The 26,480-nt window shown below is 43.1% G+C and overlaps 1 protein-coding gene across 4 annotated transcripts in view; it reads left to right on the top strand.

The window, feature by feature from the left end:
• Positions 1–25,616, top strand: part of LOC110987401 (uncharacterized) — a 73,800-nt gene extending 48,184 nt beyond the window's left edge. For 3 of the 4 annotated variants that reach the window (XM_022250118.2, XM_022250134.2, XM_022250143.2), the window contains 18 exons: positions 1,437–1,542; positions 2,577–2,682; positions 3,065–3,421; positions 3,840–4,007; positions 4,481–4,691; positions 5,289–5,496; positions 6,075–6,207; positions 10,708–10,846; positions 11,214–11,314; positions 12,712–12,798; positions 13,823–13,916; positions 14,674–14,815; positions 15,564–15,736; positions 16,733–16,899; positions 19,407–19,450; positions 19,777–19,932; positions 20,646–20,818; positions 21,527–25,616. In XM_022250118.2, the coding sequence (XP_022105810.2) occupies positions 1,437–1,542; positions 2,577–2,682; positions 3,065–3,421; positions 3,840–4,007; positions 4,481–4,691; positions 5,289–5,496; positions 6,075–6,207; positions 10,708–10,846; positions 11,214–11,314; positions 12,712–12,798; positions 13,823–13,916; positions 14,674–14,815; positions 15,564–15,736; positions 16,733–16,899; positions 19,407–19,450; positions 19,777–19,932; positions 20,646–20,818; positions 21,527–21,612 (2,651 nt within the window). In that variant the 3' untranslated portion in view covers positions 21,613–25,616. The remainder of the gene's footprint in view (positions 1–1,436; positions 1,543–2,576; positions 2,683–3,064; positions 3,422–3,839; positions 4,008–4,480; positions 4,692–5,288; positions 5,497–6,074; positions 6,208–10,707; positions 10,847–11,213; positions 11,315–12,711; positions 12,799–13,822; positions 13,917–14,673; positions 14,816–15,563; positions 15,737–16,732; positions 16,900–19,406; positions 19,451–19,776; positions 19,933–20,645; positions 20,819–21,526) is intronic. The other variant, XM_022250124.2, reaches the window with a different exon arrangement.
• Positions 25,617–26,480: the final 864 nt, after the last annotated feature.

Raw genomic sequence — 26,480 nt, 5'->3', positions numbered from 1 at the left:
CTAACCACTATTTCACCAGTTTTAGAAAACCATTATGGTGTACCTCATGACTACATTATGTTTGGATGAACAAAAATGATTTTAGAAATGACAGTGGATGTATTCACTTTCGCATTAGTCACAAAAGGGAATATTTTTGTGGAGTTGTTTTCCCAAGCAGTCTTCTTTACAGTGTCGCTATGAGTAATCCAATGGGGGCCGAATTTCCAGAACGGAATCCACACCGTTCTATAAATATCACGGCGCAGATGGAGTGTGTGTGTGTTTTGGTCTGAAGCACTGAGGATTAAGTTGGCACACAGTTGCGAGCGACGCAGGGAAATAGTGCTGAATTACCCGGGCCAGGAAATTAGCCTCGGTCTCTCCTCAGGGCTGGTCTTGGCATTGCAAATGGAAAAGATTTAATCTGGCACAATGAGAGGGATGATAAAACCCTACCTATTCAAATAAAGCTTTTAAAGTTACTGCCTGGTTTGATAAAAAAGGCTGGGAATGTTGGACAAACATTGGGACATAAATGTCACGCACGCAAATACAGCTTTGTACAAAAGCTTCTGACGTGTCCGGCATATGTTTGACATTTTACTTCAAGGTTAAGTGCTAATATTTTACAGTATAGTGTTACTACTATGAAGTTACGCACATTGGAGTAATTAATCTAGTGAAAAGATATGGAAGCTCCCGCCCTCCATTTGCAGAACATTTTGGAAAGTGAGGCCTGTCAAAATTTGTTGCCTTCTGAAAAGAACCTTTGGCAAATTCACAGATAGTCCCCCAAATGCTGTTTATGTCTTTGCTGAGTAGATGTACAGTATGTGTACGTGCCTCATTATGATAAGTATCAAATTATAAGGTAGGATGTGATCTTGTTAACTAACGGCAGTGAATGTTTAAGAACATTGCCGGTGGTGCTGGGGCATGATGCATTGGCTTTAAACAGAAGACGGGGGGAGGAAGCCTTTTATTTTCAGTGAAAAAAATTGTTTGCTCTGAAATGAGGCAGTGGTTCTTGGATGTTTGTCTGCTCCATTATGTGCATCCCTGCCTCTACGCTAATCCCACGCCTTACACGTTGACATGCAGGTGCGTGGGTGTGCCCATTTTGGGGAGCCGTAGAGTGATTGAAACTGCAGTGGCTGCCTGTGTGGGTGCCATGGCGACAGAGCTCGGAGCTTCATCGGTTATATTCATTAACATTTAATGAGTACTTCTACTCCTAATGTTGGATGTCAGTGTACTCTTTGGAAAATGCTAAGCAAGTCCCATTTTCTTAGGTAGAAAAAGATAAAGATTATGTCCATGAATTGATTTTGGTTTTCTAAGTTTTACTGTCTTGTTAATTTTATAGAGAAATTGTCAACGCATCTTTAATAGCGTAATTTCTGACCCCATAGTGGTTAATGAATTTGTGGGCTTTTTCCATGTTTGTCCCACAGATATCTATTATGACGTGAAGCCCATATGTAGCACGCAGAATTCGTGTAATTGTCGCAGACCCAAGGATGGAATTCAGAAAGGATGTGGCGACGACTGCCTCAACAGGTTGGTCAAGTTCATTTGACAGATTCCATCATTTGTCCTCCAAGCAACTCGGTGTCTAGTGTGTGGTATTTTTCGGGGAAATGCTTTTTCCGCTCTCCCCATCAGATTTCTGCCTCCTACGCATTGTTGAGGCATCGGAACACGACTGGATTGAACTGGCACATGCGGGGGCACGTTGACTACCTGGCCATGCAGTCTTCTTTCAATCCTTGGGCAGCTGCCCTGCATGTGTGCTTGGTGCGCAATGTAGGCATTCCCCACACACATGGGTGCTTTTCGATCTACATTTACTTGGGAAAAAGTTTCATCGTAAATCTTTACAGAAGAAGTAGAAAATAGGCTTGGAAAGAAGGAACTTCTGAAAGAATTGTTCAGCACTTTATTAACACAGTTAACTTGTTTGGGGAATGAATGAAGAGAGATAAACACTAATAAAAGGTGAGCGAGTACCAAAACAAACTCCGTGCAGGAACAAGCTGTTGTTAACATTAGAATCTATGGGAAATAATTCAACATTATGCCAAACAGGAGGTTAGAATATCTAGGAAATAATATAGGCTTTGTTCAAGAGGAAGTGTTAACTGTATTAAATGAAAAGCGTGAACCAAATGAATGAGCACTTCTGTAAATTGACTTTGCTGTTCACGCTAAGTCCTGGAATTTAAAGTGCAGTGCTATCGTAAAAAACTTGACTCGTCCGTGCCTGATTGTTACATAAAGGAATAGATTTCAAGCAATTGGGATTTATTCAACCTCTACTCTGGGTCTCCTCGTTTCCCATTCTTTCTCTGCCCTCAGGAGATTGCGGTGAAAAATAGTGCAGGAGTCATGTACTTTTTCCGTGGATTACTATTTGCTATTTGTGCCGTACAGCCGTTCAGTGGCAGATTGTTCACGATGTTGCATTTGGACCCGGTCTCGGTCCCCGTGTCGCACTTTGCCAAATCCTCTCATTTGTGTATCTCTGCGTCAGACATTGGGTAGTGATTGATGTGGCAGTGATTGGTGGGCTTGTTTATCGTTGCCCCCTCTAGAATGGTCCTGAGTGAATGCTCACCGAGCACCTGTCCCTGCGGGGAATTGTGCTGTAACCAGAGAATCCAGAAGCATGAGTGGGCGCCAGGACTGCAAAGATTTATGGTAAGCAGTAATCAACGAGCCATGCTGTTCCAACACATTCCTGTTACAAATACAACACAGAGAAAGGACTGTTAAGAAACAGCAACGCATTTCTAACCCATTAAAAAGAAAAATTAATGTTGAAGTTTATACATTATACATTGTGTATGTTTGTTTTTTCCTCGGTAAACTTTTCTTTTTGAAAACTGTTTTTCAGCATTTTTCAGGGTTATACACATTCTATTTTGATGACTTCCATATTTGAAATTCTGTACATCAAAAATTCTTTTTAGTTTGTGAATTGCTTCAAACAGAATTTGAAGTACCCAAAGTACAGTTTTCTAAAAATGATTCTCACTGGACAATGGATGATGCCGGCTATTTCCATTGGTCCATGTCTCAGACTAAGGATCGGGGCTGGGGAATCCGGACCAAGCACCCCATCAAGGGCGGGGAATTCATCCTGGAATACGTGGGGGAGGTCATCAGCGTTAAGGAGCTATGGAAGCGAGCCCTGAGCGATTACCAGTACCAGAAGCACCACTACTACCTCAACCTGGACTCGGGTACCGTCATCGACGGGTACCGGTACGGCAACGAGGGCCGCTTTGTCAACCACAGCTGTGACCCCAACTGCGAGATGCAGAAGTGGTCAGTCAGCGGGATGTACCGCATCGCTCTCTTTGCCCTGCGGGACATCGAGGCCAATCAGGAGCTGACGTATGACTACAACTTCCACGCCTTCAACCTCGAAACCCAGGTGAGATGTTCGTGAAAATGCACTCGTCGAGATTTGTTTGTTAAAGTATCGGTTTGCTGTGTGGCAGTAGGACTCTTGACTTTATTTTTCCATAATTTGACTGATGATGTCATCTTCCTTCAGACAGAATTAATGTCCTGTGTATGTCAATTTTTCACTCTTGTGTGTGTAATTTTTGTATGAGAGCAACAAAGCAGCCAAATTTCATTGAAATGTGTGTCAGTAAACTGCTGTCATTTGATGTGAAATGGCCTTCCTATCTGAACAGCATCTTTAAATGAATTTCTGGTTTGTAATCCTTATCTCCTCGTCAACTTTGTCTCTGATGGTCCTTACCCACCGAGATATCAAGTGCAGTTATCAACTTTGCATTCATAGTTACGTTGGAGTTACCTATCTATTTGTATGATTACTACAGCAAGAGTGCATGTGCGGGAGTGCCAACTGCAGAAGGACCATCGGGGGCAAGACGCAGAAACTGAACGGTGTGGTCAAGAAGGAGACTAATCAGGGCAAGAAGACGGGCAAGAAGTGTGGCCGGCCAGTCAAGGACAAGAAGAAGTTACAGAACCAACTCAAGAAGCGGGTGAGCAAGTGAACTCTGGATGGTCCCCCTGGGTTGACAGACACACATCCCCACCCCATCTTCTCCAGTGAACCCATCCAAGCCCAATCACCTGGTTCAGTTTGAGTACTAACCCACGTATTTCACTCGTCCAGCACTTAAAACAGAAATGAGGCTTTTCCCCCAATTGGGCTTTTTCCTCATGTTGTGTTTCCCACACATGCCATTACAACTTCCAAGATCATTTGTTAATTCCTGTGTAGCATGGAATTTCCTGTTTCTTTTCTCACCTGCAAGTTCTGTGCCTAAAACACACTTGGCCGCCACACTTAATATCGGCGCCACTAAAACTCATACTTAATTTTTCATGTTCCATATTCCAAATCGAATACTCAACTACATGTATACCCTTCATGTTGAGAGGAAGGAATTTGCATTTACTCATTAATACCCCAAGTATGCATTCATTTGGTGTTATTGATGCCACTTCACAGGAGAACGTGGCTGAACAACTGAGTGCCTTAAAGACCCTACGGCTGAGGTTACCCCGGCCGATGTCTGTCCGTGAGATGAATCTCATTGCTGACAGGCGGGTTTTTCTTCTGCGGAACATCGAGAAGGTCAAGCGCGTCCGAGAGGCACTCTTGAAGGCCAGGCAGGGGAATAACTCCGTTAAAGTCAACAATCCCGACACCAATAAGAAAGGTAATTTTGACACCTGTTGGACTGACATGGAAATATGCTGTAATGGAAATATTCTGAACAAATTCTTTTATGCATTTGATAACAGGTCCGTGATTAGATTACTGTAAGCTTTTTGACCTGACTAAGGTCACCACTTAACATTCCTTCTTGGTAATCTGCCAGACTCTGTAAGGAACTTTGAGGTGTTTTTGTCGAATGGGTATGTGTATTAAATGACAGAAACATTTAAGGTCACACTTGTTACCTTTACCTGGTCTGAGTTTATGTATATTATCAGCTAACTTGCAGCATTTACTGTAAAGTTAACCTTCCCAAAAAATCACCTAGAGATTTTGGAAGAGTTTGCATCATGAACAAAGGTGTAGCCCAGACACTGTTTGTTTACATGGAGTTGATTCCCCCGAGAATTGAGAGTGCCAAGAATGTGCTACTGAGTTCCTGCAAAAGTCCCCAAGTCAAGGAGGTTCTTGGCAACAAATGCCGACATGCAGGCAGGTCAGGGTTTAACGCAGGGTCAGCCCCTTTCCACGTGTTGAAAACTCATTCCTGTTCCCACAGGGATCCCATTTGTCTAGTCTCAAACTGCTTTCTCTCCAGACGTGTTCATGGCACAGTTCACCGCCCTGAAGACGTCCCGCTCGGTGAAGACGCGCCGACTCGCAGCGGCTGAGGTCAACCAAGAGGTCACAAAGGCGGCCAGACTTGCCCAGGTCTTCAAGGACATCTACACGGTGGTGTGCACCTACAGAGATGCCAACGGGCAGAGCCTGGCCATACCGTTCATGAACAGGCCGTCCAAGAAGAGGTAAGTAGGGCAAAGAGAGTTGGAGTCCGTGGCTAGTTCTTTGATCAGTCGAGCCACAAGTCTGAGCAAATGGAACAATGACAAAGGAATGCATTTGTGGTAGTTAACTTTGACAGCCTCTGTCTTTACTCGAGATGGAACGATTTTTGAAGGGTTGACTTCTACACTGTGTACAAAACTGATGAATTTTGGGGTGTTCATTATTTTCACTTGCCAATGAAACCGAGAGCTTTTCGGAGTCAGAAACTTAATCTTTGGATTGGTGTTATAGAACTGCAAAGCTCGCGCAGTGGCTCAGCAAAACCTTGGCTTTTTGCCAGAGTTTAATATGCACTTGTTTGCATCTAATTTACAGCTTCTTGTCCTACCTGTGCAGAGCCACACACTGCCTGTCTACGTGCAATATTATTACACTCGATTCATGTAGCTTGAGACTGGCTCATGTTGTTTTTTTGTAAAGACGTTAATTATGCAGGAACAAATTTCACCGTTGTGCCCCTTTTATACCCCTGTCGTCCCAACAGTCAAACTCTGACTAGATACATAATTCACTCTTTCTTCACTTGGTTTAACATCAGGAACCAAGACTACTACCAGCGTATCCCCGACCCGATTGACTTGAGCACCATTGAGAGGCACATCATGTCTGGCTACTACAAGACGGTGGAGAAGTTTGACGAACACTTCATGCGCGTCTTCAGAAACGCAGAGGTGAGAACGCCAGAAGATTTTTATGATTGAGTGGTGTGATTAAGAAGTGTTAATTTTTACTTTGGAAATTTTGCCCCTCGTCGCCATGTATTTTGATAAAACTGTATACTCAGTGTTTTCTCGAGGGCCTACGGAAAAAACTTCCAACAACTTACTTGGTTGGGACTTGAACCCACAACGTCCCACTTGCTCGCAAAGGTGGCTTTAGTACAGCTCGACCCCCAACCTGCCAGTTCAGCTTGCTGATTCAATTCAAAAGCAACGGGTACTGCATCAAAAATATTTATAAGGTGATTTCTTGGCAGTCTTTTGTCCTGTGTGGGTGTTTTTGCTCCGTGCGCGTCTTTTGACCCTACATTTTTAGGCCATCTTTGAGTGCATTAATTGTACGTCTGATCTGGAAGAAGAATGCCCACCATCAGTTGGATTGTAGCAGTGTGTGTATTCCTATTAAGTTGGACCATAAAGTCTTCTCGACAAATGTCAGAACCTAGGGATTAAGTCTTCCTGCAGTAGCTTGGTCACTGACATTTTCCAAAGTTTAGATAACACATTGGCACCAGGCACATTTTTTAACTGTTCCTACATAACTGACATTTCAGAAGTGCTGCAGCCGAACCGCCGAACCGAACCAAAAATCATTGAACATGGCACTTTCGAACCGAACCGAATCAAACTGGTCGGTTCTGATGTTCGGCTTTGATATGGCATGGCATTAGTAGCGCACAGAATGCATGCAAGAAAACTTGATAAAAAAGCAAACACGATGAAAAATGGACAATGAGTTATGCCGCCCTGGTGCAGAATGCACTAGTGCTCAGCACATATGCATCAGGAAGGTACTATAAATGTACACCGTACATGCACAGTACACTTACGGTGGCCCCGCATCACGCAATGGTTGGAAAAAGCTTGTGGTGAGAATTCACTGGTCATCAAACGAGAACATGCAACGTACAGCATTTTCGCTACACAACAAGTCTAAATTCTCACTACATCCAATTGTGCTTATGTATATTTAAATTTAGCATTATGTTTGCCAATCTCCAATAGCCACGCCCTTACGTTCCATGTTAGGCCAATGATGTTGTAAATGGCCGTGCAAAACTAATTTTGATTGGATGCTGATCATAGTCAGACTCGTGCTCGATCAAAGGCAACTCCAGAGGGAAAACTGATTTTGCCAGGCAGGCCAGTGCAGCAATCCAGCACATGACAAGATTTGGTTCAAGCGGTAGCCTAATTTGCCTTTCATTTGATCATGTTTGATCAAAGTCGTAGTGTAAATACATTGTAGTGGAATTTTGTCAGATCTTTAAGTGTTTGCAAATCTCACAACAAAACGCCGTTTTCCGTTAGAAAAAGACAGATGGAAGATCGCCTTTTTGGTCACGTGGGCGCCGTCCTGGAAAAGAATGCTGAAGGCTCTTCGAACACATCGAAAGCCATAGTTTGGTAGTTGAATCTGTTTCATGAAAAAAAACGACAACACAATTTGCTGGAAATCCAATTTTATCTTGTATCCTTAAAAGAAGGAAACTCCCATTTAAGCATGCTATTTTTTCTGTTTCACATATCCTATGATCATTTTGTTGAGTCAAGCGTTGTCCAAACGTAACTGCTTTTGGTCTGTAATATACGGTCGGAAACTGTCACTCCGACGGTAACTTTCTAGGGAATTTTAACTCCTAAACAAAGTTTGGGGAAACAGTGTGGAAAAAAAATTATGTTCACATCGAAGTTACTCGTGGATGGGATGGAGAGGAGATTCATTGCTTGAATTGAACATACAAACGGAAGTACTATATACGGCATGTACGTTCGTAGCGAGCACTTTGATGTCTCAATGTGCATTGTACATGTACATGTATGTACATGTGTGTACACATCTGATGTCTGAACCCGAACCAAACCGAAGTTTGGCAAAAAATTTCCGAACCGTGTCCGAACCGAACCCAAACCAAACCTTGGCACCTACTTGCAGCACTACATTTCAGGCCAAGAATGTCAGCTCATTTGTAACGCAAGCCTGTCCAATTAAGACGGAAGTTGCCGGAGCCACTTTTGAGTAAAGGCCTTTGAAAGAATTTTCCACAATGTCAATGAATGAGAACCTTTCACCCATTTGCCCATTTTCATGAAAACTAAATCTTAAAACAAAGAGATCAGTTTACTCTGTCTGATATGAACCAAAACAAAACTAACGAAAAAATGGCCTGAATACTCATTTCGTGGATCCAGTCACATTTTATAGTTGTTCATGTTCAAGCATACCCTTTGGAGTTATTCAGCGTCCCTGTTTGACCTGGCTGTGACCTTTTACATGGCTGCTTAAATGTGCGTGATTTGATATGTCCATTGAGACACCGACCTCCCACGCAGGCAATTTCTGAACGCACTTTTGTGGAATGTCCTAATGGAGCAATGATAAAGATATCGAAAAAGAGTTGCTTGGTGCTCAAAGCGGATGTCATGAGCATAACAGCTAATGACTTACTGGGAGTCGTGAAGCGTACATGACCCAGTTCTGCAAAATGAGTCCCAAGTTACCAGAATTACTTTCAGGTTTCAGGCCTTTAAACAAATCACGCGTATCAAAAATATTAGGAACTTTCAGTGTATTACTCGAGCTGCGTCTGTAGGAACGGTGAACTCAGTGACGCATCAAAATGAGCTTTGAAGTTTTCTTGACACAGCATATACAATGCATGTGAAAAACAGTGGCCGAGATGGAGTATTTAAGACCCCTTTGGCCGAATCTGGTCATAGAATGTCATTTCCAGTCAGGTCACAGCAACCATTGTGTCAAGGCTCTTATCATCTTGCGTTGAGGACGATCCTGGTTTCGCACGTTTAGTGTGTGTCTATGCTCTTTTAGCCCGTGGGTGGGCCTTGTCATGAGTGCAACGCGCGCACATATTGCGGTCAGGCTGGATGGCATTGAGATGGCATTTATGACATACATGTACCAGCAGTGTGAGCCTGCCAGAGTCATATTCGATGCCAGTGATGTACAGTACTGTACAATGCAAGACTTGGAAGTCACGTATGGGTCAAGTTTTGAGAGCAGGTGGTGACGTTGCAGTCGCGTGTTAATGACAAAGTCATGCCCTGTGCCAACAGTACTGTACATGCATTACAGTGCATGTGTGTGCAACCAGTGGCGTGCAGAAGCTGATTAATGTGTCACTGTTGTAAAAGTTTTCCTGTGCCATAGTCAAGCTGTATCTTGCAATTTAATGACATCAAGCCCATAGGTGCAAATCGTACAATAGGGCTGTCAATGAATGTTTGTTATTTCCATCACACCTCTGGTTGGCGAAGGTAAGGCTAGGGTTTACATGCAAATGCGCTCTGAGAATGGATAGTGCTACAGCAGATGACCTTTGACCTTTAGGAGAGGTGAAGAGAGAGAGGGGAAGTCCCTTTTTATGTGAAGGATTCACATTACTCAACCCATCCTCTTGAGCCGTGACTTACAGATAAATTACCATCAAGTGACACTTATTGATCAAAGGCTTAAAAAAAGCCACAGGAATCTGTGGTCTGTATGGCGATTTCATTGTCAATTGAAAGACTCTCGAGTAATGAGCTGTTTTATGGCAGTGAACAGTCTTTCACACGGTGTACATATTAGCCATTTGTCTCAATCATGCTGCCCTGTGTTTGACCCCTGTTCAAGTCGAGATGCATTTCCTGTACAGTACAGTTGAGTGACGGGATGAGGACACACTCCTCTAGCAGGAAGTCTCATCATCGTCAGTGCGTCAAGTCAATTAAGAGTGTGAGGGATGTGTTTGTTAGGGAGACAAGTGAGGGAAGATGTCCTTGGCCGACAGAAAAATAATCCAAAGTAACAGAGGCCATGTTGCACTGTCCAAAATGCCAAGGTTGAGGTGTGTCAACTGCGATATTTCAATTCTGCTCCGTCTTGCAGCATTACAGTGGTGACTCAGGTACCGGTATTCTTGTGTATAGAAGGGTTGCACTTCACGTTTTTCAGTGGTCCCTTGCCATGTGCAAGGAACCATTTCCAAGTACCTGCTGCAAGGCATCAATTGAACCAGCACTGGTCCCAATACAGGTCTGGGCCAGTGCTGTAAATATCAATATGAATTGAATTTGTTTCTCTCACACTGCAGGAATAGGACTTGTTAATGGGCTTTGTTTTAATATGGTCCATGTTTTTAACTGATTTAAAGTCAGACCAGTTTTTCGATCCTGGTTTAGTGCAAATTAGCTGCTAAAATAAAACTCAGCTGTGCCCACGATCGCAATGCTTTTCCCCCCTTCTTTTGGAAAATAGATTAAAATCAATTTCAGTGATGTACCTGTATCCCTTGTCAAAGTATACATGTCAGGTGTAATAGGTACGGAAAAGTGTCACATGTCCGACCCCAAATTTATAGAATGAAAGTCTGTCTTTCAGTGTACTGTGAAAAATATCTTTCTGATATTTATCGGCTGCATTTATTATTGCAATGTTCCCCCTTCTTTTAGAAGTATCATGGCAAGAAGTCTGAGTTGGGTAAGGATGCTGCTGTCCTACGCAAGGCCTACCTCAAGGCCAAGGTAGACAATGCTAAGTTCTTTGAAGACATCCTAGGAGAACCACAGAAAGAAAAAGAGCACAAAGAAGGTAAGAAAGGTTGAAATCCTGACTTAGTTGCATCACAGGCTGGCTTCGCTTTGTGCATTTGGCCTCGGTATTGCATTACAGTGATGGCATCTTTTACTCCAAGACTTCTTTTCTTTTCTTTTTTTCGTTGAAAGTTAGCTTTGTCCAGAAGAGTAGTCATCGCATGTCGCAATTGGAGACCAAAAGGGCTGGATGGTGCTCGCAAAGTTGCATGGGCATCAGACGAGCATTTGGTTGTACAATCACATCGTTGATTTATTAAAAACTCATTGGGTGGGGAGGGGGCTTGAAGGATTTGTTTACCAGGCACCGATCTCGTTACTTACTGTGAATGCATGAATGATGCGATGCGGTTGTTTGATTGCAGACAGCAAAGCAGCCAAGGAGGAAGAAGAGGAGGAGGTGATTCGCTGTCTGTGTGGGCTGTTCAATGACGAAGGGCTCATGATACAGTGTGAACAGTGCTTTGTACGTATTCACAACCCTTTCTTTGCCCCACCCTGCCCTGCCCCGCCCTGTCTGTGTGGGCTGTTCAATGACGAAGGGCTCATGATACAGTGTGAACAGTGCTTTGTACGTATTCACAACCCTTTCTTTGCCCCACCCTGCCCTGCCCCGCCCTGTCTGTGTGGGCTGTTCAATGACGAAGGGCTCATGATACAGTGTGAACAGTGCTTTGTACGTATTCACAACCCTTTCTTTGCCCCACCCTGCCCCGCCCTGTCTGTGTGGGCTGTTCAATGACGAAGGGCTCATGATACAGTATGAACAGTGTTTTGTACGTATTCACAACCCTTTCTTTGCCCCACCCTGCCCCGCCCTGTCTGTGTGGGCCGTTCAATGAGGAAGGGCTCATGATACAGTGTGAACAGTGCTTTGTACGTATTCACAACCCTTTCTTTGCCCCACCCTGCCCCGCCCTGTCTGTGTGGGCTGTTCAATGACGAAGGGCTCATGATACAGTGTGAACAGTGCTTTGTACGTATTCACAACCCTTTCTTTGCCCCGCCCTGCCCCGCCCTGTCTGTGTGGGCTGTTCAACGACGAAGGGCTCATGATACAGTGTGAACAGTGCTTTGTACGTATTCACAACCCTTTCTTTGCCCCACCCTGCCCCACCCTGCCCCGCCCTGTCTGTGTGGGCTGCTCAATGATGAAGGGCTCATGATACAGTGTGAACAGTGCTTTGTACGTATTCACAACCCTTTCTTTGCCCCACCCTGCCCCACCCTCTCTGTGTGGGCCGTTCAATGACGAAGGGCTCATGATACAGTGTGAACAGTGCTTTGTACGTATTCACAACCCTTTCTTTGCCCCACCCTGCCCCGCCCTGCCCCACCCTGTCTGTGTGGGCCGTTCAACCGTATGAACAGTGTTTGTTTCCTCACTCCTTCCTCTGCCCCACCCCTCCCACTGCTTTGACCACACCTCATAATGTTACATTTGTTGAAGTGTTTAATTGGTGAACACTTTTTGGGGACAATATTATTCTGGTTTCAAATAAAAATGCCTCACTCTTTTAGCCTTTGGGGGCAGGGACAAATTCAAACTTAGAATTTGAAGAACTGCTTGTTATGACTTTGCAACTGTCTTGCTGTATTTTGATGTAGGTCTTGTGAGTGGAAGATTTGTTAGAGGAATAAATACCCACAATGTCAGATGAGAAAAATTCATTGGCTGATAATTCTTGTACATGTACTGAGTTTTGGCATCCCATACAGGCTGATCCACTTTTGTGTTCACTGGAAGACGTCTTCAAGCTAGTTCAGTCATTTCTGAGACATAGGGTCTTGGCGTTGTGGCTCTAAGAGCAAATGCAGGGTTTTTATGAATTGTCATTTCCTTTCTTTCCCTCCCACTGTCAGATATGGCAGCACTGTGACTGCATTGACATGAAGGAGCCTGCCGAGCATTATCTCTGTGAACTCTGCCAGCCGCGACCAGTACCCAAGGTATGCCCCCCGTTCACTGCACGGAGATATCCTCCGTGATAACAGCGCTGCTTTATTACAGTCTTGTTTCCATTTGTGTCAGTGGAATGTGGACCAAATTAGATTGGCATGCCTACACGTATGTTTGATACCACACAATCAACTGGGTCAGATATGATGTAATTGGCCAGGCCTAGAGGTCATGTCTAGGCAAGAGGGGCACTGCTCGGTCAGGCAGTCATCGGGGTTCAGAGATCCGGTGTGCTAGCTCCATGGTGGGGAAGCCAAGCTGCATTTCTGGAAACAGGCTACCATTTTAGGATCAAGGCTGTTGCAGTTAAAGTGGAATCCACCACAAACCCTGCTTGACCTTAACGTCACCGGCCTGTTTGCTCAGAACATTCCTCAATTCTTCCAAGTTTCCCTTTGAGCATGAAGACAGTGTCATATTCTGTGTGTGCAAAAATTGTACAAGAGTCGTCAGTGGCAACAGTGGCTGGGCTCTACCATTCTCAATCCTTCAGAATCCTCCCAACAACCTCCTCATGGATTATCAAGATGTATTTTTTTTTTGGATTCTAAGGATCTAGGCTAAGTAATATCAACCATTTAACCCACAGGTAGAGACATCGGTGCTCAACAGATCACCCGTTGCCTGAATAAATCCCCATTGACCTCTATCATGGGCAACCATCTTTTTTTTTACCATTCAAAGCAATTAAACCAAACTGAGACTGGAATGAAAAATAGTCTGTTCCCTTTTATCAATACATGAAGTTGTATTCCTATTATCAGTGGATCTAAATGGAACAAGACAAATATGGCAGCATCTTGATCAAGGTCTACAGTGTGATTTGGTGGATCATTTATCACATTGTCTTGAATTATTCCTCCGGCGATTCGGCCAACTCACATAAATACACATTTCCTGTTCACGACACATTTCGTTCTCTGTGCCCTCGAGACATTACTCTCCTGTTGTTGCAGTCAATCGGCATTCGTTATGTGGGTGTGTTAAATTGCATTGTCTTCTCCCCGTGGACAGGAGATCGGCATGGTGCCCCAGCCCAAGTTTGCACAGCCTGATCAGACCTACTACCTGTGCCTGGAAAGAGACAAGACACTGACCGTCAGACAAGGTACCAGACTCTTCACATGCAAATATTTGGATACTGCCTGTGATTTAAAACAGTGGCAGATAGAAGGTACCCTTTTTTTTACATGGAGAGGGAGGATGTTAGAAGTTAGCACGCCCAGAATTTGGAGTCACGATGGGGGGGGGAGGTTTCATCTGTGACATATTTTTGAAAGTGGAAGGGTGTTAGATGTTTAATTCCTGGAAAGTGTTGTTCGGAATCTTCAACCGGCATGCAGTGTGTCAAGCAGGAGAAATTGCGCACTCCTGCCTCCATGCCCCCCCCACCTTACAAAGTATGCCGCTGATGTTAGATGTTGGCTTTTGATGCAGTCATCATTTATCTTCAAATGCTACAAATGTTGCTGGCAGTCCTAGTTGCTGACCCAGACAACACCTCCTTTTACATTAATCTGTAATCGGGATTGTTAAAACGGTATTGACGAAAATTTGGAATTTTAGAAAAAATTGGTAACAAGTCACGAGTATTTTGTAAAAAATTGTGACAGAGGCACATCTTTGTCAGTGACCATGCCCTGTTATCATGACCAAACTTGGGATAGACTTGACAACTACTGTACTCCTGGAATGTTTCATTCGCTTAACAAGTAAAAGGCATGGTTTGGGAGATAAAGTAGGTCTAGACACTCTGTTACCATTGCACAAAAAGAAGCAAATAAAATCACGGTACTGTTACGTTGCTTTGCTCGGTGATTTCTATCGACTCTTTTGTGATGAACGTATGCATGGGCCATTACCAGGTTACTGCGTCTACCTTGCCAACGATAACCAACATCGAAGTGCTGATGGGTCCACGATCAAGACCGCGGCTGAAGTTATGGCTGACGTCAACCCTGCTGAGCTCAACATATTCCGGGTAGAGAAACTGTGGAAGACGGAAAGGTGAGCCCAGAGATTCAAACATCTAACGATAGGGGCTAGGGACATTGCATGCACTCCTTAGGGAATGCCTGGACGTTAACAGAGTTATAAGATTAAAGTTGAGGTTTTGTTTTTAAGAGATTGTTACCACTTTCAGCAAGGGACTCAGTATGTACATGCACATAACCCTCTCCCCATTGACAGAGAGATTGCACAATGAAATGTCGATTGTGGTTTGTGCCAGCAACCAGTAGATGGACAAAGGGAATCAGCCAGTAGATACTTTAGTTCCAGGATGTAAAAGGGATTCTGGGAATTGTAATCAGATTTTATTGGAGATTTTCAGGGACAGATACTGTCCTCACCTGACCATTTCCGCAGTCTTTAACTGAAATAAAACAGCTTCATTGAGGTCTGCGAATATCATGCTGCCCTTAGTTTGCAATTTTTCTCGTAGGTGAAATATTAAGGATGCCATTGTCATTTTGTCCTGACATTTCTGCCCATTCTGATGGATTTATGTATTTACTTGGTGTGCAGATTTGAGCTGAATGCTGCTGTAAATGCAACCTGACAAATTTCCATCTGAAATTCGAGCACTGAGCTCAAACTTCAGTACCACCTCTCTACACCAACTTCGCTGACCTAGATATCCTACAAGAAGCCTTTATCTGCAGTCCCTCTAGAATATCAAGACTTGCGTGACATTTGATTTGCATTATCTCCCTTTGGCACTCTGGGTTGACAATGTTTGTATTGTTTTTGTCAGCGGTGAGAAGTTTGCCTTCGGCCATCATTTCCTGAGACCCTACGAGACTCACCACACTCCCTCCCGGAAGTTCTTCCAGAATGAGCTCTTCCGAGTCCCGCTGTATGAGATCATTAAGCTGGAGATCATCGTGGGAGTCTGCTGTGTCATGGACCTTTACACCTACTGCAAGGGTATGCCCAACAGTGATGTACATGTTTATAACAGAGAGTTTGCAGGTGATGTCACGACTCCTTCGTCTGCCATCTTGGTGGTTGGAAGCTGCGGCAATACCAGCTAGAGCACTGCACACAAAACGTGTCTTTACTGTTAACTTAGCATATGATGATATTTTTAAGTTCAACTCAATTTTACATTTATGCATGATCTCCGATATACGCATATGTCCAGCTGCATCTATATGCTACACAATCTTTTAAATGTCAGATTACCTTTTACCACCAATGAAAGATTATGTTGGTTTGCAGTCACACGTCATCATACTGTCCGTTGCACCATCATAGGCAATGGAGGCATTGACCTAGACACCTACATGCACCTGTGCGTTTTGCACCCATGTGGTTTGTTTTCAAGCCTAGTCAGCATGAGCAATACAGACAGCAGTCTTCTCTGCTGAATTGGTACCGTTTACTTTGAAATTAGGCCATGTCCGGGTCAGCCGACATGCGGCTGGTGTTAGCGCACTTACCAATAGGACCTTTCTGAACCATAAGTCACTGGCTTCCCATTGGAACCCATGCTGTTTCCAGCCGTAGCCACACGATTTGGACACAGTATTATGTTCAGTGTTCCTAATGCTTTCAAAACGTTCCTTGTATGGAGACTAATTGCTTCATTCTGTAACTCCTGATCAAAGGATTTTGGACTCTATTCCAGTAGTTAATAACATGTTGTAACCTTAGATTATAATCTTCTGTCAATCTGCCTCTCTCTAACTAGACGTAAAAATGGGTACCTATGAGGGCAAAGATTGCCATTTTTAGATAAACCGGTATGCACCCAAAATGTCAGAACCAAGCTGTGTACTCCCCAAAGAGTTGACATATTTTGTTGAATGCTTATTTGCCCTATGAGCAGGGGTAACAGTGATGCATTGCCTTTAGCACCAAGGACTACTTTATTGTGTGCTGGATCAGTACACATTGTCAATATTGTGTTCTGCCTTGAAGGGAGGCCAAAGGGAACTGAGGAGAAGCACGTGTACATCTGCGAGTACCGCCTAGACAAGACCGCTCATCTCTTCACGCCCATCAGCCGGAATAAGTACCCCATCTGTACCAAGTCCTACGCCTTTGACAAGTTTGACAAGAAGCTGATGCCCAAGAGAGACTACTCGGTGAGTCCAGGCTTTGACCTTAACCCTCCCAGACCCTTCGTCCTGCGGGGGTCCAACATTCTACAGGAAGTCTCGGGGAGGGGGGAGATTCTAAAGAATTGAGGCTTGGTGTCCATGGAAAGGTTAAGTGCCAAGAAAATGTCATTGGTTTGCCACATAGTGGAGGATTTTGTAGGATTCAGGAAGGTCTTGAGAACATAGAGAAATGGAGTTAATAAGGATCATGATGAAATCCAAGCATTGATATCAATTTGTGCTTCACCTTCTTTACTTGTGATGAGATGGTTATGATTAAATCCAGCTCATTCTATTGTACCCAATCACTGAAAGGTAATAAGCAGTCGACAACAGATTTATACAGTCTTGATTTTATGCATTCTTAGGCTGTTTGTAATCTCAGGATTTGTCTCATGCATTTGACTCTGTAATTAGTGAATCTCTACACTTTTAAAATTGGAATCTAGGTTTTAAACCAGGCCTTGTTATTCCTTGTCTCACAGAAACCAACCAAGATAATGCAAACCTAGAATTAAGTATATTAATCTTGATTTGAAATTTTGCAATGCAGCCAACAGCAAAATTGCAGTGTAACCAATGAATCACTGCTGTCATTGTTGAAGCTAATTCCTGTTTAAACTAGAACCATGGTGGACACCATTTCATAGTCAAATGACATAAGTTTATCCTTCCCTTTTACTGGAGAAATACATGATTTTAACATTCCGTTACCATTAACATGATAAATTCAAAGCATATTGGACCTCTCTACCTTTAAAAGACTTGAAAGTGAACACACCTGTACATAAGGAGCATGACATTTAATAACATTGCCAAACCCGAGGCAGTTAATTGAGAGAGTCCATACAGCCGCCCCCGACTTCCGCTTCCATTCCCTACTTGGACACGTCTTGGGGGAGGGGGAGGGATGTTCAGGGGAAAGCTCCGTGTTATCCATCCCTTGAGGGCAAGGCGGTAATGCGATGACAAACTTGGGTGGTGTAGTGCCGACCCGAATGTGGCTGGGCCTGAGAAGAACCAGACCGAGGGGTTGCTAGAGAGTGACAGGCCAGAGGTATTGCTCAATTCCAGTGGAGTTCTCTGACGTGGTGCACTTTGACCTTTCCCTCAACTTTCCTCAGGCAATGTTGCCATACCTCTTTGTTGAAAAACTTCAAAAACAAAAAATGGCACTATCACCTTCATAATACTTCATGTTGAACCTTTGTGAACAATTTCAATCGTGTAATTTAGTGCAAAGTTCAAAAGCCTTGGCATCAAGAAATTTGGCACAAATTCAGCTGAGTTTCCCTAAAGTACATGTAGTGCGCATGAACAAATCTCAGAAAATCTTTCTTTAACCACTTGCTGCCGGGTGGTTTGTAAAATGCAGTGCACATAATCGGGACTTTTTCAAGATTTTCAGTTTTCAAAATTCGTCAAAATTCATCATTTCAATTAATGGACGTTTACACTCACACGAATTACTGTCTGGTGGCCACTCTAGTCTGACAGACAAAATCTATTGACGCCCGAATATTTCAGCCAGGGCTGCAGCCTTGTAAAAAGAGCCCAGATTGTGTGGTGTTATGTAACGTTCTTTGTTCACGAACCTGGCACTGTGCGCTGCTGACCTCTTTTCGATAGGGGCCAGATTAGCGTGCAGCGGTGCTGTGTGGCTGATCGCTGCGGTGGTGGAGCACTTTTGTCCCCGGTGGTAATCCGCTCACACGAAATGCCCCAAACCGCAGTATACTATTTCAAAACAAGGCTGGATTGTCTCCACTTTTGAGAGTGAAGAAATGTCGGTAATGCTCAGCAGCCTGGTCTTTTGTTCCGAGTATGGTCTTTTGTTACAGGCCCTGTTCCCTTTGTCCGATTTTGGAGACCCCGGCCACGTGTATAAACACAGGGTGCCTGAAACCTGAGTCCCCGGCGGCAAATGGTTAAAGTTTATAAATTATGATAAATCATTATTACCTCCACTTACTCACATGCCTAATTACAAGTTAGTAAACATTCTGTCTTTATTTTTGGGCACATTTTAAACGAGATCATTGTGCACTTTCCAAAAAAAATCAGAAAATAAGGCAAAAATGGAATTTCATGGGATCTTTCTATTGAGTACATAAACTCAAGACTGATGAACAGAAAGTTTTGAAAGCTTGATGAGCTTGGTTAGAGTTAAGAGTTTGTATTTTGCTTGGTTATGTTTTTTTTGCATCATAGATTCACATTCTGTTTTCTCAGGTCTTTACGAGGTGAAAAAGTTGCACCTGGAATAGACTTAAAAACTTATAACTGAACTGATTGGCAACTGCTCAATAAACACTAAAAATGCCACTGCACAAACAGCAATGGATCAAGATTGTTTCTCCCTTTTTCTACAGCAAGAAACCAAACATGCCTTAGGCGTGTCTAGGAGATTACAGGCAGATCGGTCTATCACAGGGAAAAATCCGTGTGGATCCGTGTGTGTGATAAATTTTGTGTTTGTGTTTGTGTTCCAGCCACACCATGTACCAGAGCATTTCAAGAGGGGTTATGGTGGCCGGTAAGTCATTAGACGGGAATATTTCTTTGTCCTGTAGAGTTTTCCATCAGAGTACTCTGTCATTCCCACAGATGTACTTCATCTGACCGTCAAATTTTGAAGGAAAAGTACGAAACAAATATGTAAAATTCAACTTTGGAACAAAGTGAAACAGTGGAGGTGGTGCTGCGGTGGTTCCTTGGGTTCACCGAACGTCGCCTGGGGTTTTGTGGCAGATAACTCATCATCGCCGTTCTTGTGACTCGCTTTTGACCGGCTCATCCTCACTACTAAGTTGTCACTTTTTGTCGCCTGCTGAAATCTCATTTTGATCCCTGTCTCCACAGCACCACGTGCAGCAAGGACAAGTCAGAGAGGGAGGAAGGGGAGGGGCAACACGACAGAGGGGGTGACGACTCCCAGGGGGCATCACAGTATGCCGCCGCCGGTGGCAAACAACAGCAGAGGAGCAAGGTCAAGTCGGCTAAGAGTAACGCCAGCAGGTACAGGTTTTCAAACTAGTGGCAGATTTTTGTAAAAATGTGGTGATTCGGGAGGAACAGGTGTTCAGATGCAAACACTGATGTATGCCAATTGAACAGACGGGAAATCATGCGTCATCTAAAATTCGATGTGCATGATTGAAGAGAAAGGAGAAAAATTGCATGGGCATATATTCACTGCATTTTTTGTTTCTCTCAATAGTGATGAGCTATTGTCCTTGTAAACCGAGTGAAACAAGCATTGTTTTCGGAGAAAACCCATGCCAAGTTAAGCCAGTGACCGTTAACCACTGGCCAATTTTTCCTGGCACCCAAGACGCAATTTGTGCATGGTTTACCAGACAAAATCAACAAAATGGTCACTGATTGAGCTTGGCCCAAGTCTTCCCTGATTGGCAGACCACTTTGTCTTGTCTGTAGCTCTGTTCATCTGCTCAAGGTAGGTTGGCATCTGAACTTTGATGGACTGGTGAGCCAAGAGGGGTTGATTCTGGGTTCATCAGTCTGTTGGAGGCTATGTTGATTTGCACAACATTGCTTGAGAAGGTGTTCCAGTGGCAGGCCAAGTCTTTGTGAGAAGGACTCCTTTCTGGAGTTGAAATTGATACAGCCTTTTGCCCCTTGTGCGCCGGGGGGAGCATGGGGTCGTATTGCCCAGATCACAGGACAGCCATCTCAGTTTGTATCGCCCTGTCTCTCCCGTTTTCTGTTAGCAGTGTAGACGAGGACCAAAAGCAGAAGAAGATCAACAAGAAGCGGGAGAAGGAGCAGTCCCTGGCCGCCAGGCGACAGATGGAGCAGCAGAAAGCGGAGCGGATGGCTGGCCAGAAGGATCGGCTGAATGGCCTCCTGCTGGGACTGCTTGCCAAGCTACCCAGCAAGCAACGTAGGTAGCAGGCAGAAACACGAGTTGAAGACTTCTCTATAGTAACTTGTAATTTAACAGGAGGTTAACAGACGGGTACAAGATTTACAACAGGACCACGTGAAATGAGAAATATGAAGGGGAAGACAATTTTCCCGCACTGCATACATGTACCTTTTTCTGTTCACAGTATGTGAATTTTAATTTTACACTACGGATTATTTTTCTTTATTGAATAAAGAAAAATAATCCGTAGTGTAAAATTAAAATTTGTTTACTCTATGCTGCTGATAAACATCATAGACAAAAGACAGTTCTTTGTCATTTCACACTTGAAGCTGTCAAGGTTAATTACTCCTCTTTATTGGGGGGCCCACTCCACGACCTTGCCATCCAGTCCGTCCTAGGTCAGTCACAAGTCATCCACTCAAGTCACAAGTTATTTAAATGAACTGTGGCAAAGGCATTGGTCATTATCTTCTGCCCGTAACTGAACTCGCAAATTGATTTGCGATTGGGCTTGCAGTAGACTGTGATACAGCACCCTACACCATGCAAAAGTCTAAAGTGGACTTTCCCATTTTTTCACAGTTAGCCCTAGGATAAATCTGAGAACAAGTTCACTGTGAAAATTGATGTAGAAGCTTTTATACGCTACCATAGAATTTAACAAATACCTTTTCACTTGTATTTACAATTTGACACCTGAAACTCTCTTCTGTGTTGCAGCTGTTGATCTGACCTATTTATTGGAGGAAGGACACGGCAAACGACGCTGCAAGAGACCGCCCCACTCGTTGGATGGATTCTTCTGACAGCGCTGAAAAGGGTGGGGGGGCCAACTTGGATGGCATCGAGAAAACTCCACATTTGCAGAAGGCGATCTTTACAGTCGGCAACTGGCCGGTGATTGCCTGAAGGCAAGGCAAGCTTTGCAGACAAGTTACGTCACGTTTTCACAAAGGTGGACTCTGCTGGGTTGTCCAGTCTGCTGCCGCAGACGGTGCACTGCACTGAGTTGTCAGACCAAAACCTGACCGCCCAGCCCTACAAGCAGTGACAAGATGAAAACCAGTAGGCTGTACTTGTAATGTTCTTAGTTATGATGTAAAATGTGTTGGGATTGCAGACTGATACATGGAAAATGAGGCTACTCAGAGTTACCAATAGATCGTTGAGGGCCCTTCAGATATTGGGTAGAAGTAGGCGTGTCTAAATGAGACCATATCCCTCAGACCTTAGCCATGCTCAGCGATACCAGATTTTGTGTATTTATATTTGCATCTTGACGGAATCACATTATAAGAGTGTGGAAGGTAATGCCTGTTACTAACACGATGGCTTCAACTATGTGTTCTTGCCATTTTGTGGGAAGTAATCTCCAAGTTTAAGGTAGTCATGCTAGGTTCAGTTTGCTGCTTGTGTAGAGAATGAACTTCCATAGGAGTATTTAGTTAAGTTTCCTTGTTTTTACGGCTTAAATTATATTTGAGAGAAACAAAGCATAAACTGATCTTATAATTTTGCATTGCCAGTTCCTAACAGTGCTTACTGCTTTTTCATTCTTGGCTTTTTTCCGCTTTTTTAAATTCTGTGTCTCATTTGTTAAAAAAAAAAAAAACAGGCTGTTTGTAATTACTACATGTATATAGATTTGTGTATTGAAGAGAGCAGGCCAGGACAGAAATAGGGTAGGGAATGAGATTGGGGCAAAGTACGATCACCAAGATTGTCCTGGAGTTTGGCCCGGTCAAGGCAGCGTTGGTCTTGTGTTTTGACCGGGCCATGCACGAGCCCGCCTCACCAGTGATTAACCTTGCGGAGGCTTTGCTGTTTTTGTCTATGCAATAGTGTTACGGTGGTCCGCGTCCAGCCAGTTTGCAGTGTACCAAAGATGTAAATTGTGTAATGATAGTCACGAGGCAGGACGAAATACGATAATCAAATTATCGAGTAGTGGGAAGGACGCAGCGCTCTGATGGGCAAATGGGTGGACGAAATTGAGGGGGGTTTATCTTTTTGGGTGGTTTTTTTTGTTTTGTTGTGTGTAGGTTCAGGAATAAATTTCAAAGCCATTTTTGTGTGGAATCTACTGAAAAGTTTAAAAATGTACATAGTATACAAAATGTTAATGATGGTAGTCATATTAGCTGTTTCTTGTAAATGAACTATAGCAGTTTAAGGTTGAAAACCACCGGAATGTACAAATTAAAACTACCATTTAAAAAAAAAAAGAAGAGATTATGTTAGGAATACTGAGACTTTGTTGGAAACTGTGGTCCCATCCATGTCATTAAATGGCTGTATTCTGTAGTTGATCGTTCTTGGGGAAAAAAAAACAAACAACAAAATCATCAAAAAGAACTGAAACATGTGCATGTGAATAGCAAAGGTTAAAATGAATTGTTTTGTGTTAATGGCGATGTCCCACGGCTAAGTATGTTGCACAAGTATTGCTTTGAAAATGTTGCAAAATGACATTCAGGAGAAGCTGGATATAGCACTGTGGATAATAACAATATATTTTATCTGTGAGGAAGTCTGTATTCACTTTACAGAACTGTTAATCTAGTTTTGCTCGGTCAGTTCTATTGCCCGCTGTCGCAGTTGATTAAATAACTAGTCTAAAGCTGTGTTGGTTCTGTTATGTGTACCAAAACACAAATTTAATATATTATACATTAGTCATTGTTGATTTACTGATTTCTTGAACGAAAAAAGTGCTTGAAAGAACAGTATTTCACTTGTCACTCCATCGCAAAAAGGTGTGATGGCCGTCGCAGTTTGCTGATCATGTGATTATGTGTTGAAATTCTTGTTTCCTAAAAAAAAAAAAAAGGCTGTACAGAATTATCGGTGTGGTGTATTCACTAGGCTGATTTGGGCAGTTCAGTGACTGACTTGTCAGGACTCTGGGCGGGGGAGGGGGTTAGCCCCACGTAGGACTTATTTCAGTCCTTGTACTGGATGATTTTTCTTCTCGAGTGTTGTAGAAGAGCTATACTTCTGGCACGTTCGTTTTAGTCAGCTTCTTTTTGCAGGAAATGAGGAACAGTTTTTCATAGACATTGCTCGGAAATCTGAATCTTTTGAGAAGTTAAAAAAGTGCACGTTTGTCCTCTTGTGAAGGATTTATTCCCACCGCTCTGTACTAAATTTAATGGATAGACTATCCCTCGCGGTAAATCGACCTACCTAGATGCAGTCGCTAATCTGGAACCTTGGGGAGTTTTGTTAATTTTTTTTTAATCGCTGTTTTTCTTTATGGGGGGGTGGTCGATTTTGGTTTTGATTAAGGTGCAATTTGTACAGCTTTTTAAATGGTGTTACGATGCAGAGTTACAGACACAACTTACCATTTATTTCCCCCTTGATTTGTAATTGTCACCCACACTGTCAGATGATGATGAAAGCTTTGTCGGTGGTAGCGAAAAAAGCACCATTCCAAGACTCATACACGATATGGAATACTCACTGTTACCCCCGCAGCCATCAGAAGGTGGCAAGAACTGATTTGTGTACACCACTTTTTTTTCCAAGACTTCAAGTTCTCAGCCACTGGGTTTATTTCACGAAAGAACTTGAAGGAAAGAACCTGCTTGTCAGATTGCAAGAGCAATCAGATGAGCAGCTCTTGTAGTCATGTTAAAGGTTTTAGCTCTGGTTTCAAACTCTGGGATGTGCCTCATAAAGGAAGCAATTTCTAATATTTCGAGATGCTGAATGTTTTGAGATCGCCTGTTTTTAATTTCTATTTATGTATTCATTTTAAAAGTATTTTGAAAGGGGGCACCTGGCAGGGTAAGCATTTTACCACGGTAAAGAACCGTAATCGTGTTTGAAGAAGAATTTAACGAAAGTGTTACAGATTGTCAAATACTAACCCTTCAATATATTTTGATTGATGTAAATGCTAAAACCTTCCAGTCATTACACTAGAATTTTTATTTTCCAATCACGTCGGTGTCATGTACATTATGATTGAGAGACAGCCCACGTTTTCAATTTTCCGACACAGCTGAATATTTTTGGACTTTTTTTCCTTAATGAATAATAGGATTAAAATGTTGTTCCACCGTCTCACAAGGATTTGAAGAGGATTTTATGAACTTTTAACGAAAACGCTTGTAAAAAATCTTTGTTGTTTGTCTGTTTCGATAACCAGTACTGATCAATGCGGTTGTTGCACTTCTGAATTCGTTCTCCCTTTTAAAGTAAAAGCGTTTTACTGTGTGAAGGGAAGAAATATTGCTTTAATACTTTGCACTGCTAAAAAAAATCTACCCCGCTCTTTCTAACACTGCTGAAAGGAGTTGTCACTTGGTTTCGTTTGCTTTCAAATTCCAAACAAGAGAATGTACTTTTACTGCAAAAGGTGGTCTTCTTTTCTGTAGAGAAAATTTATCAGTATAAACCACACCGTACCGTATCGTTTTTGTTTTTCAAGTGTTTATATGTTCACCAAAAAAGCATATTTCTTTTTCTAAGTTACTTACAAACTTGCTGAACGTTGTATTGCATCGATGAGGTTATCCAAACACCCATGCCCGTATATAGGGATGTAAGTCCTCTGACATGCTCTCCTCAACTTTAAGACAACACATTGACAGTACTGCTGTGTGTCAACTGTTCTCGCAACCTGCAGAGATTTCGGACAGAAAATGCCAGAGCCATCTTACATCCCTACATAATATGCGGAGAGGAGCGGCTTGTCGATTCACTTTTTGTTAGGCTTTGCCAAAAGTACATCCCGATTTGTACGTATTGTAAAATTTTGAGAAGAAAATGGCAAGGATAAAAACTGTCATATAATACCAAAGTCATTGTTTTCATCTGTCTTTATTATACATGTAAAGCGCTTTCCCATATTTGCTCTCCTTGTTTTTTTTGGTTTTTTTGGTAGGGGGCTACAATACCTGTAATTCTTAAAGCTGTTTTGTTAAAGATATTCTGCATTTCTCTGCATTTTGTAGCCAATGCTGGCGTCATACTGTCACCTTGACCAGAAAAAAAAAGACTCGTCCTGAACGAAATTGAAATGAAAGCCATTGTGTGCTTTTCAGTGCTTTCCGGCTGAAACCGTTGGAACTTGTCGGTAAACCTCGATGGAAATCAACGACTGAATTCAAAATATGATTTGGGAGTTTTCAACTTATACTTGCATTGGCTTATGGGGATGGGGCCACATGGTGACCGACCACCCCCAGCCATCTACACTGTTGACATCGCAACATTGCATTTCAATTTGCAAGCCCGGTTAAGGAGGCGCAGACAGCATCGCCGAATAGTCCCCAGTGATTGCATTCATTCCGAAACACTGTTGCCGTTGACAGACACATGGATGTCTATTAATCAGCAAAGTTTGAAAATGATCCAACCTTGCTGGCTGTCTGCGCCGAGTTGCCACGGTGGGCCCTTATTTCGCGCTGGCATGAAGGGTATGACGATGTCTCGCTGAGTACAACGTATTTTGTCATTTTTTTCTCTAAATAGGACTGAATGTCTTATACCTCATTACGTAGGCAAAGGTCGAATCGACATGTGTTGAGGGGCGGGATCATGCCCTCACAGCATTTAAACAGCACTTGTGTTTTTGGCTTATTTATTTTGGCTGCAATTTATCTTCGAAAACTGAGATGGCACGAGACGTCCATCCAGGAAGCGAAACCCGTTTATCATAGCG

The sequence above is a fragment of the Acanthaster planci genome, linkage group LG05 (assembly GCF_054643075.1).
Source record: "Acanthaster planci isolate LZ-2023a linkage group LG05, COTS_SCS, whole genome shotgun sequence".
In the NCBI taxonomy this organism is placed as follows: Eukaryota; Metazoa; Echinodermata; class Asteroidea; order Valvatida; family Acanthasteridae; genus Acanthaster; species Acanthaster planci.
Note: the sequence above shows the minus strand (reverse complement) of the source record. Positions and strands in the feature narration are given on the sequence as shown.